This window comes from Enhydra lutris, unplaced genomic scaffold (assembly GCF_002288905.1).
Source record: "Enhydra lutris kenyoni isolate GAN:26980312 unplaced genomic scaffold, ASM228890v2 scaffoldscaffold8, whole genome shotgun sequence".
Taxonomy (NCBI): Eukaryota; Metazoa; Chordata; class Mammalia; order Carnivora; family Mustelidae; genus Enhydra; species Enhydra lutris.
In genome coordinates, this window is record NW_019154092.1 from 19111731 (window position 1) to 19126536 (window position 14806).

Below are 14806 nucleotides of genomic sequence, written 5' to 3' on the forward strand. Positions count from 1 at the left end.
CCTATAGCATAAGGATAGTATATTAAGATGAGTAAGGTTTATCCCAAGAAAGCAAGGTTGATTGAACATTTGAAAATCAATCAGCAGGCTGAGGAAAATGGTGGAGTAGGAGGACCCTAGCGTCACCTCAGAGCACAGATATAGCCAGAGAAGACTCACAGCAGTGTAAGTAACTCAGAAAGCAAACTGAAGACTGGCAGAATAAACTCCACAACCAAGTGTAGAGAAGAGGTTGCACTGGAAAGGGTAGGAAGGGCAGAGACAGGGAAGTAAATGCACTCACAGGACTGTCAGTTGTTGGTGGGGTGTGGTAATGACACCTGAATCCCCTCTAACATTTGGCTTTGAAAACCAGAGGGGTTGGATTTTGTGAGTTCTTACAATCAGCAGGACTTAAAGCCTGGAATTAAAAAAAAAAAAATCAATAGGTTCTGTTCTGGGAGTGCCAGGGGCAAGAGGAAACTGAATCCCTGCCCTTAAAGAGCACAACAGTCTGTGGAGATACAGCATAGAAGCAGCAGTCTGAAAGGCGCCTAGGGCATATGGGAGGGAGAGTGATTTACTCATCTCAGAGCCTGTCCAGGAGGCTGACAGAAATTACTGGGGAACTCCTTCATAAACAAAGAAATTGGCAGGCGCCATTTTTCTCCCTTGGCCCCCAGTGTAAACACATAGGCCCCCGAGGGACTGGCTACCTAACTTGCTAGCACTGCTGCCCCCATCCTGCCCACCCGCCATGCTGTGTTTCCATCAGTCCATCCCTCTGGACAGCCCACCTCAGTCTGGCATGGTAGCGCCCCTCTTGTACCAGCTGGGGATGAAAGGCTTTTTGGCACCACCACCTGGTTGCCACACCCACCCTGTACTATGCTTCCATGGATCCACCCCTTTGGATGGTGCCTCAAACCCAGTGCTGCAGGGCTCCTCCTATAGAGGACAGGGGAGCACAAAGCTTACTCACTGTACCCCCCACCCCACACTTGGCTTCTGTGGAACCAGATGGGCTGCTTTAGTCCTGATGCCGCAGGGCCCCTCTCATGGCATGCAAGGCTTGCTAGCACTGCTCCCACACTGTGCTTTGGGGGCTCTGCCCCCTCCAATACACTTTTGGCCAGAGCCCCTATAGGATATAGGCTTGGCAGTAGGCAAGCAGCATCTATGATGGCCAGCACCACTCCAAAGTAACTCTTACCTTGGAGAGAGGGAAAGATAACTACACACATCAGTCAGATGGAGGCCCCAGCAATGGCCTGCTGTGACTGCAGGCCCTGCCTACCAGAGGAAGCTTCTCATGGGGCAACACAGGGATTTGGTGCTATTGCATCTCTGGCAAATTCCTGGTCTTACTCTACTAGCTCAGGGTGGTCCCAGACTGGCCCAATAATACCACCAGGACCAAACTGCCCAAAACAGCAAAGAGAGCCATTGCAGATGCCTGGGCTGAAGAAAAAAGCAACACAACCACAAAAACAGGGCACATGCATCACACATAGGAGATATCCCTGAAGTGCCAGGTTCAGGTGAAAGGGGGACACTGCACTGCAGGGCAGTACAGAACCTCTTCTTCATAAGGCCATTACTTTCAAGTGTAGGAGAAGTAGCTGACTTTCCTAATACACAGAAATAGACAGAGTTCGATGAAATGAAGGGACAGAGGAATATGTCCTAAATGAAAGAATAGGACAAAAAATACACAGCAAGAGACCTAAGCAAAATGGATATAAGTAATATGGTGGATAGAGAATTCAAAGCAATGATCATAAAGATGCTCATAGGACTTGAGAAAAGAGTGGAGGACATCAGTGAGACCCTTAACAAAGAGATGGAAGAAATTAAAAAGAACCAATCAGGGATGAAGAGCACAATAAATGAGATTAAAAATACACTAGATGGAACTAATAGCAGACTTGAGGAAGCAGAGGAATGAATTAATGATCTGGGAGACAGAGTAATGGAAATTAATCAAGTTGAGCAAATGAGAGAAATGAGAATTATGCAAAGTGAGGATAGACCTCAGTGACTCCATCAAGCATAATAACATTTGCATTGTAGGGATCCCAGAAGAAGAGACAGAAAAGAGGGCAGAAATTTTATCTGAAAAACAATAGCTGAAAAAATCCCAAATCTGGGGAAGGAAACAGATATCCAGATCCAGGAAGCATAGAGATCCACCAATAAAATCAACCCAAGGAGGTCCACACCAAGACACATGGTAATTAAAATGGAAAAAAAAAATAGTTATAAAGAGAGAATTTTAAAAGCAGCAAGAGAAAAGAAGACAGTTACATATGAGACATTCCATAAGGCTTGCAGTGGATTTTTCAGCAGAAACCTTGCAGGCCAGCGGAAAGTGGCATGATATATTCAAAGTGCTAAAAGAGAAAAATCTGCAGCCTGCAAGGCTATCATTCAGAATAGGAGAGAGAGTTTCTCAGACAAACAAAAACTAAAGGAGTTCATAACTTACAAGAAATATTAAAGAAGGCTCTTTGAGTAGAAAGGAAAGACCATAAATGAGAGTATGAAAAATAAATATATTTGTAAAAATCAGTCAGGGGATTCACAAAATAAAAGTATGTAAAATATGATTCCATAAATCTGAAACGTGGAGAAGGGGAGAGGAGGAAAGAATGGGTTCAGACTTAAGGACCATTGGCTACATGTAAACTACTGTATGCAGAGGATGTTATATACAAACCTAATGGTAATGACAAATTAAAAACCAGTAATAAATATGCAAAGAATAAAGAGAAAGGAATTCAAGTATGTCACCAAAGAAAATCAGCAAACCATGAAAGAGAGCAAGGAAAAAAGGATCAGAGAAAAACTGTAGAAATGACGCAAGAAAAGTAACAAAATGGCAATAAATATATAACTATCAATAATTACTTTCAATGTAAATGGACTAATGCTCCAATCAAAACACATAGGGTGACAGAGTGGATAACGAAGCAGGACTCACCTATGTGCTGCCTACATGAGACTCATTTCAAATCAAAAGACACCTGCAGATTGAAAATGAGAGGATAGAGAAACATCTATCTATCATGCAAATGAATATCAAAAGAAACCCTGGGAGACAATACTTATATCAGACAAAATAGACTATAATGAGACAAAGAAGGACACTATATAATAATAAAGGGACAATCCAGTAAGACGATATACTAATTATAAATATTTATGCACCCAACATGGAAGCACTCAAATACATAAAACAGATAATAACAAACATTAAGGAACCAATTGATAATAATGCAATAATAGTAAGGGACTTTTCTGCCCTACTTATGTCAATGGATATATCATCCAGACAGAAAACCAACAAGGAATGATACTGGACCAAATTGATTTAACAGATATATTCTGAACATTCCATTGTAAAGCAGCAGAATACACAATCTTTTTGAGTGCACATGGAACATTCTCTAGATAGATCACATGGTAGGCCGTAAAACAAGTCTCAACAAATTAAAAAAGCTTGAGGTCATGTCATGTATCTTTTCTCACCACGATGCTATGAAACTAGAAATCAACCACAGGAAAAAATCTGGAAGGAACACAAATACACAGAGATTAAATAATACACTACTAAACAATGAATGGGTCAACCAAGAAATCAAAGAATAAATCAAAAATTACATAGAAACAAATAAAAATGAAAAGACAAAGTTCCAAAGTCTTTGGGATGCAGCAAAAGCTGTTCTAAGATGAGGGCCTACATCAAGAAGCAAGAAAAATGTCAAATAAACAACTGAGACTTACACTTAAAAGAGCTAGAAAAAGAACAACAAAACTCAAAACTAGAAGAAAGAAGGAAATAATAAAGATTGGAGAAGAAATAAATGATATAGAAACTAAAACTAACAGAACAAATAGAACAGATCAATGAAACCAGGAACTGGTTCTTTTGAAAAAAAAAAATATTTATCTATATATCTATATATATAGATATATGGATATATAAATTTTGACTTGTATACACACACACACATATTCATTCTAATATTTCTAGCCAGACTCATTAAAAAAAAAGGGAAAAGAAAAAGAAAAAAGAAAAAGGACTCACGTAAACAGAATCACAAATGAGAGAGGAGAAATAACAATCTATGACAAATGATGTTAGGAATACTGGACAGCTACATGCAAAAGAATGAAACTGGACACTTTTTAACACCATACACAAAAATAAACACAAAATGAACTAAAAACCTAAATGTGAGACCTGAAACCAATAAAAGCTCTAGGAGAGAGCGCAGGTATTAATATCTTTAACATTGATTGTAGCAACGTGTGTGTGTGTGAGAGAGAGAGAGAGAGGGAGAGAGAGAGAAGGAGCACGAGCAGCGGGAGGGCAGAGGGAGAGGGAGAGGGAGAATCTTAAGCAGTCTCCATGCCCATCATAGAGCCTGATGTGGGGCTTAATCTCGTGACACTGAGTTCATGACCTGAATTGAAATCAAGAGTCAGATGCTCAACCCCCTGAGCCACCCAGGTGCCCTCAGTAACAACATTTTTATAGATATGTCTTCTGAAAGGAAAATAAAGGCAAAAATATTCAGTCTACATGTAAATAAAAAGCTTTTGCACAACAAAGGGAACAATCAACAAAACTGAAAGGGAGCCTACAGAATGGGAGAAAGTGTTTGCAAGTGACATATCTGATAAAGGGTTTATATGTAAAATATATAAAAAATTCATACAACTCAGCACCCAAAAAACAAATAATATAATTGAAAAATGCAAGGGATACCTGGGTGGCTCAGTCGGTTAAGCATCTGCCTTGAGCTCAGGTCTTGATCTCATGGTCCTGGGATCAATCCTTGCATCAGGCTCCCCACTCAGCAGGGAGTCTGCTTCTCTCTCTCTCCTTCTACCCCTCCTTCCTGCTTATTCTCTCTTTCAAATAAATAAGTAAAATCTTAAAAAAAAAAAAGAAAGAAAAATGGGCAGAAGTAATGAACAGACATTTCTCCACAGAAGACCTACAGATGGCCATACACACATGAAAAGATGCTCAACATCACTCATCCTCAGGGAAATGCAAATCAAAACCCAATGAGATATCCCCTCACACCTGGCAGACTGGTTAAAATCAACAACACAAGAAACAAGTATTGGTGAGGATGAGGAAAAAAGAATTCTCTTATACTGTTGGTGGGAATGCCAACTTGTGTAGCCACTGTGGAAGACAGTATGGAGGTTCCTCAAAAAGTTTAAAATGAACCCAACCTACAATCCAGTAGTCTCGCTATTGGGTTTTTATCCCCCTCAATACAAAAACATTAATTCAAAGGGATACATGACCCTGACATTTATAGCAGCATTTAAAATAGCTGAGATATGGAAGCAGTCCAAGTGTCCATCAATAGAGAAATAGATAAAGAAGAAGTGATATGTACATACAGTGGAATATTATTCAGCCGTAAAAAAGAATGAAATCTTGCTGTTTGCAATGATATGGCTGGAGCTAGAGACTATAGTGCTAAACGAAGTAAGTCAGAGAAAGACAAATACCATATGATCTCACTCGTGGAATTTAAGAAACAAAACAAATGAATTTAAAAGAGAAAGAGAGAGGAAAACCAAGAAACAGACTCTTAACTGTAGAGAACAAAGTCATAGTTACCAGACGTGACGTGAGTGGGAAGGTGGGTATAATAGGGGACAGGGATTAAGGAGGCCATGCATTGTGATGAGCACTGGGTGATGTATGGAGGTGCTGAATCACTGTATGTACACTTGAAACTAATATTACACTGTATGTTAACTATAGTGGAATTAAAATAAAACTTCATAAATTGAAAAATCAGTCTGCTTGATCATCATAGTAGCAGAATAAAAGAGAAGGGTCATATGAAATACCACTAGACAAAACCATACCCATTTTACAATAAAAGCTCTTAGCAAACCAGAAATAGAAGTGAAACTGCAATCTGATAAATGGCATTTGTAAAAAACATGCAACTAACAAAATATTGGAGGTAAAATATTGAACTATTTCCTTCTGAAGATTAGAAATAAGACAAGGATGCTTGCTTTCCACTAATTCTACCAAACAGTGCCCTGGAGGTCTTGAACATTGCATATCTTAATCAAAAAGAAATAAAAGGCATTACTATTGGGAAGAAAGAGTAGAACTGCGTGTATTTGCAGATGACATACTATTTATGTAAAAAATCTTAGGCAATGTACATAACAGCTACTAGAACTAATAAGTGAATTTAGTAAGGTTGTGGAATACAAGATGATATATAAAAATTAACTTGATTTTTACATTCTAGCAGCAATCAATAGGAAAATGAAATGCAAACTCAATTTATTCATTTTTAAAGATTTTATTTACTTATTTGACAGACAGAGATCACAAGTAGGCAGAAAGACAGGCAGAGAGAGTGGAGGAAGCAGGCTCCCTGTTGAGCAGAGTCCGATGCGGGGCTCCATCCCAGGACCTGGGATCAGAACCTGGGATCATGACCTGAACTGAAGGCAGAGGCTTTATCCCACTGAGCCACCCAGGTGCCCCATACAAACTCAATTTAAAATCATGTCAAAAGCAAAAAAGTTTAGGAATGCCTTTAACAAAAGGCATGCAAAACCTCTATACTAAAGCTAAGAAAACACTGCTGAGAAAAATTTAGAAAAAAAATAAATGGAAAGTTATAACATATTCCCAATATTATAAGATATCAATTCTCCCCAAATTGATCTAAAGCTCAAATGCAGGTTTTTTTGGTAGAAATTGCCATGCAGATTCTAAAGTTTATATTTAAACTTATGGTTACATAAATGACCTAGAATATACAAAGCCATTTGAAGAAGCAGAATAAAGTGAGAGGACTTCATTATCCTACTTTTTATAAAGATTTAATTTATTTTTTTATTTAAGAGAAAGAGAGCACATGCGTGTGCAGGGGGAGGAGCAGAAGAAGAAGGAGAGAGAGAACTGGGAGCAGACTTGTTGCTGAGTGCAGAGCCTGATGTGGGGCTTGATCTCATGACCCTGAGATCATGACCTGAGTGGAAATCAAGAATTGGAGGCTTAACTGACTGAACCACCCAGGTGCCCCTGTGTTATTTTACTTTATGACTAAGTATAAAGTTATAGTTATCACAACAGTGTGATATCAACATAAGGATAGATAAATAGATCAGTGTAACAGAATAGGGAGTACAGAAACAGACCCACCCTTATATGGACATTTATTTTATTTATTTATTTTTTAAAATTTAATTTATTTTTTTTTTTATTTTAAGCATAACAGTCTTCCTTGTTTTTGCACCACACCCAGTGCTCCATGCAATCCGTGCCCTCTCTAATACCCACCACCTGGTTCCCCCAACCTCCCACCCCCCCGCCGCTTCAAACCCCTCAGACCGTTTTTCAGAGTCCATAGTCTCTCATGGTTCACCTCCCCTTCCAATTTCCCCCAACTCCCTTCTCCTCTCTAACTCCCCTTGTCCTCCATGCTATTTGTTATGCTCCACAAATAAGTGAAACCATATGATAATTGACTCTTTCTGCTTGACTTATTTCACTCAGCATAAACATCACTAGCCATCAGGGAGATTCAAATTAAAGACACATTGAGATATCACTTTACACCAGTTAGAATGGCCAAAATTAGCAAGACAGGAAACAACATGTGTTGGAGGGGATGTGGAGAAAGAGGAACCCTCTTACACTGTTGGTGGGAATGCAAGTTGGTGCAGCCACTTTGGAGAATAGTATGGAGATTCCTCAAGAAATTAAAAATAAAGCTTCCCTATGACCCTGCAATTGCACTACTGGATATTTACCCCAAAGATACAGATGTAGTGAAAAGAAGGGTTATCTGTACCCCAATGTTTATAGCAGCAATGGCCACGGTCGCCAAAATGTGGAAAGAACCAAGATGCCCTTCAACGGACGAATGGATAAGGAAGATGTGGTCCATATACACTATGGAGTATTATGCCTCCATCAGAAAGGATGAATACCCAACTTTTGTAGCAACATGGACGGGACTGGAAGAGATTTATTTTATTTTTTATAAGATACCAAAGCAGTCCAGTGAGGCGGGGGGGTAGGGGTAGGAGAGAAATTCCTTTCAACAAATGGCTCTAGAATAACTGGATATTTCTATGGGAAAAAATAAACTTGATCACTACCTCAAATCTTACCTAAAAGCTAAATCAGTATGGGTCAGACTAAAGTAAAGTAAAAACTGCATTGCTTCAGAGAAAAATAGAGGGGAATATCTTTGTGATTCAGAACATGAGCAAAATTTTTTTAGGTCACAGAAAGCGATAACCATGAAAAATTGACAAATTCAACTTCATCAAAATTGAAAACTTCTGCTCACAAAAGACACCATTAAGAAATCAAATAGGCTAGCCACAGACATGGAGAAAATATTCATAAAACATAAATCTGACAAACGGGTTGGTATTCAGGATATGTAAAGAATGCCCACAGCTCAATAATAAAAAGACACGTAGCCCAATAAAATATTTTTGGATTTGGTTAAGATTTGGATAGCCACTTCACGAAGTAGACATATGACTGGCCAATACGTGCACAACAAAGAGCTTAGTATCATTAGTGATCTGAGAAATGCAAATTACAATCATGATGACTCACCATCAATTTCAGTGAGGAGGTGGAGCTACCATACCTCTCATGCATTGTTGGTCAGAATGAAAAATGGTGCAACCACTCTGGGGAAAGTTCTGGCACTTTTAAAAAAAGCAAATTAACCATATACCTACCCCATGACTCACAAATTCCGCTCTTGGGCATTTATCCATTAGAAATGGAAACACATCTACAAAAAAATTTATGGCAGGTTTATGCACAATAGCCTCAAACTGGAAATTGCCTAGGTGTCCATTAACAGAATGAACAACGTGGCATAATTTTACAATGGAATACCAGTGAGTAATCGTGAGCAACAAACTATCGATTCATGCAACAAAATGCAACAATTTTTAAAAAATATTTTATTGATTTATTTGACAGAGAGCACAAGCAGGGGGAGCTGCAGAGAGAGAGGGAGAAGTAGACTCCCTGCTGAGCAGGGAACCCAATGCAGGATTCGATCCCAGGACTCTGGGATCATGACCTGAGCCGAAGGCAGACGCTTAACCAACTGAGCCACCCAGGTGCCCCCAAATGCAAGAATGTTAACAATATCATACTAAGTGAAAGGAGACTTACACGAAAGAATACACATAGTATGATAGCCATTTAAATGAAATTCTGGAGCAGGGAAACCTAATCAGTAGTGGGAAAAATCAGAACTGGGGTTGACTCTGGGGAGTTGGTGATGGAGCAATTAAGTGGAAAGGGTCATGGAGAACTTTCTGAGGTGATGGTAGCATCCTACATCTAGATAGGGGTTTGGATTTCACAGATGTATTCATTTGTCATAACTCAGTGAATGCACAATTAAGAGTTTTATCCTTTTATATAAATTTTACACCTAAAGAAAAGAAAACTAAATAAACATTGAACTCTAGTTAATTATATGCATGCTGAAGTTGTAGAGGACAGTGACTGTGATCTGCATTGTATTTTGCACAAAAAAATGCACCAAAAATAAGATGGATTCGTGGATAGAGGAATGAATATATGGATAATTATGTGATACAAATAAAATTTCGATGATAAACTCTACCCAGGGCATGTAGAGATATTCACTGTAAAATTTGAATTCTTTTATAACGAAATATTGGGGAGAAAGAGCAACAAAAGAAGGCAAGGAACACAACATTTTGGGGGTTGACTCCTTGATTTCTTTCATTTGATGAAAATATTGATGTTCTTATTCCAGTTGAAGATTACCCATATTGTTTCAGGGGATGCTTGAAAGATACTGTCTCTGCACTAAATAAATCGGAGTCTTTCGCTTCTTCTGTGAAGATATGACTTACGTTCTAAGTCTTGAGTCTACTCTAGCTGTTGTTCCTGATGTGTTGGTTGCAACTGTTTCTAAATTGTTTGTCTCCTCCACATACATCCACCCCATAAAGTTAAGAGATGAGATCAAGAACTAGAGCATGGATGGCCACATTCCCTCCTGCGCCAAATCCCTACAATATGATAGAAAAGATGGTAAACAAGCAAAATAGCCTCTCCTGGGATCTACGGTAGCATGAAAAGTAAGAAAAAGTGTCACCATCAGACCAGGAGTTGCTGGAGATTCCAGAAAGATTCAAAAGAGAAACACATCCATGCAGGAGAGCATAGCTCCAATGGATGGAATGGTTTGGAAGTATTCTAAGAAACAACAGAAGAATTAACTGTGGGGCTGCATCCAAACCTATGAAACCTTATTGGAGTGTATAAAAGAAGATCTATATGGAGAGGCGTCGTGCGCTTCCAGATTCAATATATAAATGTGCCATTTCTTCAAAGCCAACCTATAAATTTAGTGCAACTGTTATCAGAATTCCTACAGGATTTTTATTATGAAGATTGACAGAGTGATTCTAAAGTTCTTATCAATAAAAGAATATGAGAGGATAGAAAAAAGATGAAGAGTTATGGGGGAAATTTATCTTCCAAGATAGCAAAAACACTCTCTAGTAGAGAATCTAGAAACACATTCATGTATATGTTTAAATTTGTTTTACAGTATAATTCGTGTTTCTAATGAAAGATCAAGGTGCTGGCAGATCCAGTGTCCGGTAAGGGCCCACTTTCTGGTTCACAAATGGCTGCCTCCTCGTTGTATCCTCACGTGGTGGAGAGAGGTCATCTTTTCTTTGAAGGGCATTCATCCCATGGTTGGGGCTCCACCCGCGTGATCTGATTATCTCCCAAAGGCTTCATCTTCACATACCATCATATATTGGAGATTAGGCTTCAGCATATGCAGTTTCGGGAGGGGGACACCAACATTCAGTCCATGGTACCAGCTAGCCTGGCTGTCTCCCACCTTTCCTACGGAGTGCTGGTAATGGCAGAATGAGAAAAGCCACCATCAGCCCTGGGCTGCTCCTGGAGAACGGTCGGGTGGCCAATCAGACAGCTCGTAAGAGAACCAGGTCATTGTCCTGCAGGGCAAGCAGTTGTGTCAGAGATGGCCACTTTTTCTATGTTATTGATTTTATTTTTATTTCTTGGGTTTAGTATTTTAAGTGTTGGTTTGTGGTATGTGAAGTTTTAAATTAGGTGACCAGTTCCCTAGGATGTGGTATTGGAGTAAAGACCTGAAAGAAGCCAGAGAATGAGTCAGGCGTCTGTCCAGTGGAGGGCATTCCAGGCAGAGGGGATGGCAGGGCAAAAGCCCTGGGAGGGAGCCAGGGGGCTGTGTGGCTGGAGGGCAATGAGCAGGGATAGACAGGTCAGAGAGGTCACAGAAGCCAGATCCTGTTGGCCTTCAGAAGGAAAATCAGGTAGGGGGCTTCCCAGAGAGTGTGGCCAGTGAGTAGGCTAATAGTCTCCATGTGCTTGGGCATCACAGGAATGGAAGCCAGCAACAGTGTTGTAGATGGTGGACAAGGAATTGAGAGGAAAAGGGAGAATGGGGTTTACCTGAAGATGGAAAATATTTTAGAAAAGTTATGCTTGGAGGAATTAGATTATTGTCAATTTTCAGAGCCTGGGCTTTCTAGGTGAGCGTTCTATAGAAAGCCTCTCTATGTGGTGCTGAAAGAAGAGGTGGGGGTGGGGGTAGGCTTATCTCCTGCGTGGATTCCATCAGCACCCACCTCACTCCTTGGCTTGAGGTTTTCTCAGCTTGTGTGAAGCGTCAGGCAAATGCAAATTCAGGCACCTGTTCCTCCCAGTGAGTTGCTTCTCCAGCACCTCCATTATAGAAATATAGAACAACCACTGTCCTCAGGTCCTCCTTGGTCCAACCATGGCCATAGCATCAGTGGGTGAAGTGGTGTGTCGTTGCCCTCAGGGGAAGGCGAAGGTCCTAGAGAATACCCAGGATTTGGAGGTAAACTACAGGCATTATTCCATCATTTGTTGCTGTTCTTTGTGTCTTAAAAATGGGGAAAATTTGGGAGCCTGGGTCAACCTGATGTCCTATTGTAAGTCACAGTGGCAAGTGGAAGAGTTGAGAGGTTAATTGGCATTAGGTGGAAGGGAGGTGGACCACAGCTGTTTCTTATTTGCGCATGCGAATGTTTAGTCAGAGAAGTGGCCAGTGCGGTTTTCAACCTCAACGTTAAAGTGAATTCAGATTTTAGCCCACAGGATAAGGAGTGGTAATAAATAAAAATCTGTAATTAATAAAACCATCTAAAATGGGGGAGAGGATTCAGAAAAGGGTCTTTGTTCTCCACTCTGATTCTATGCAGACTCCTTTCAGATCAAAGTGTTCTTTGTTTTTAACTTCCTATTGCCTCCCTTTGCATTAGAGAGAGAACACTGTCCTTCTAACTCTTTCCAAGTTAGGGAGCACAAGAGGCAGACTTGAGTTAGATCCATGGTGTGCAGTTCTTGGAAACTGATGATGCATGTTGGGCAATTTGATTTGTGACAATTAACCATGAAATATAAAAACCCGCCTAGTATTGTACTTTAAAATGAGCTCTGAGCTTGAGACTCTCACCTACATTTCCCTTCATATAACAGAAGTGTCTGGAATGGTTTCAGGACTAAAGCACAGATAAAATCAGGATGACAAGAGGATCTATGTGTGTGATCTCTTCCAAGATCGGGGAAGATAAAAATACACACATGGCCCTTTATTCCCTGGGTTAAACCTAAGGGTGATTTGTTATCGACTCACTCCTTCTGATTGAAACTAGGAAGAATAATGCTCTTGAGTCTTTTCTCACTGAAATGTCAGGTGCTTCCTGGAGCAAATTCTGTGGTAGAGAGGAAAACCCGAGCTGACTAGTTCATGGAACTGACCCTCATTTTCTCTTTCAGTGGGGGAAAAAAAAAATCCACAGTCACCTGTACGCCAATGCCCTGTGGTAAATCTTGGAGACTCAAAGTCAAGATAAACGCTTATATTTTTGACTTTGAAATTACAATCATGTATGACAGAATGGTTTCACCAGATGGATAGCACAAGGTATGGCCTGTTCCAGTACTCTTCTTTCTAAATTTCTTTCATTTCTTTCTAGCATAACACAGCTGGTATAAACTGTGAAAACTGCGCTAAAGGTTATTACCGCCCTTATGGTGTTCCAGTCGATGCCCCCCACGGCTGCATCCGTAAGTTTCATTTTGACTTGGGGTGTCTTAGACTGTCTCTACTGTACTGTTTCGGAGTGGCCATCGGGCTAAACTCTGATGGGCTGGTCCTTCCCTTCCTTCCCTCTTTCTTCACACTGTTGATTCTGCTCCTTCCAGCCGTGTGACGCCATGCAGCTACATAATCTCCCTGGGCTTCCGATTCCTTGTATGCAGATGGGAGTGATAATGCAAGCACACTGTGAAGATAGTGTGATTTGATTCCAGACCACCGTGATAAAGAATTTATTGCAATAAAGTGGGTCCACTGAAGGTTCCAATTTCCCAGTGTGTATCAAAGTTATGTTGACACTATGCCATTGTCTAGTAAATGGCATTATGTCTAAAAAAATGTATGTACCTTAATTAAAAATATTTTGTTGCCAAAAAAATGCTAGCCACCCTCTGAGCTTTCAGCGAGCTGTCATCACGGGTCACAGATCACCATAACAAATATGATAATGGAGAAGTTGGAAATAGTGTGAGAGTTATCAAAATGTGACAGGGACACAAAGTGAGCAGATGTTGTTGGAAAAAGTGTGCTGATAGACTCGCTCAATGGAGGGCTGCCACCAACTTTCAATTTGTAAAAAAAAACACAATATCTGCAAAGCACAATGGAAAAAGCACAGTAAAACGAGGTGTGCCTGCATATTCCGTACGATGGATGACATGCCATCATGGACATAGGAGGACATCAAGCTTTGGGCTTGTCACACACCAGCCCTCTAACAAATGATAGTTCCTCCATCTTCTGTTGTTTTCACATGTTTCTATGATCTCCAATAATTTCAGATTTTTGTATTAGCATCCAGACAATATAGTAATGATTTCACAAGGATTTGATAGTGGTCATGATATCTAAGACAGCTGTGATTTATTGGGTACTTCCTATATGCAAGGCTTTGTGAAGTAATTCCAAACATGTGCGATTATCCCAACCCAGTTAGGACACCATTATTATTTTCATTTTTAGATATGGGGAAACCAGAGGCTCTCAGTAGTTCAGTATGTTGGCCCAGCTAAGAGAACCGTTAAGTGGTAGCTCCAGGTACAGGTCCAATCTGTCTGCTGACTTTGTGCCATATGGTATCCATGATACTGCAGAATGCCACTGGGTTTTCCCCAGGGAATTTCGGTCTTAGGTCAGACTATGGACTTTGCCCTACATGTGTCATCTCTTTTATGCTCTCTGGCTGTCACCATTGGAAAACAGTTCAGGCCTCTAGTTGGCTGCTGTGCCCCCCCCCCCCCAGTTCACTCATCATGTCATTAACATCAAAGGGCATCCAAGTCCAAAGAATGTATGAACTCTGATTTGCCTCTCTGTTGGGCATTTGTGTTTGTTCAAAGAGTGTTCCCGTTTTCCCTCCCTCTCCCACATCATCACATGAGGTATGTCCATCACTTTTCTTGGGCCCACGAAGAACAGGCCTTAGCAAAGGACATCGCAAATGCATTGCGAATCCCTTCCCCGGAATCACTGTTCTCCGTGATTCTCGGCTCCCCATCACTGTTTTAGGTTCTTTCTTCATCACTGAAGTGGTCTCGCAGTCGCAGTCTCACAAGGATGTTACAAGCAGAGCATAAAGAATCCACAGGACCCATCTGTCCTAACCAAGT

At 40.4% G+C, this 14806-nt stretch overlaps 1 protein-coding gene across 1 annotated transcript in view; it reads left to right on the forward strand.

The window, feature by feature from the left end:
- The window catches only part of LOC111142476 (laminin subunit alpha 3), a 271036-nt gene that overhangs the window by 87907 nt on the left and 168323 nt on the right, over positions 1-14806 (forward strand). The window contains exon 9 of the mRNA XM_022495666.1: positions 13075-13165. Coding sequence (XP_022351374.1) covers positions 13075-13165 — 91 coding nt within the window. The remainder of the gene's footprint in view (positions 1-13074; positions 13166-14806) is intronic.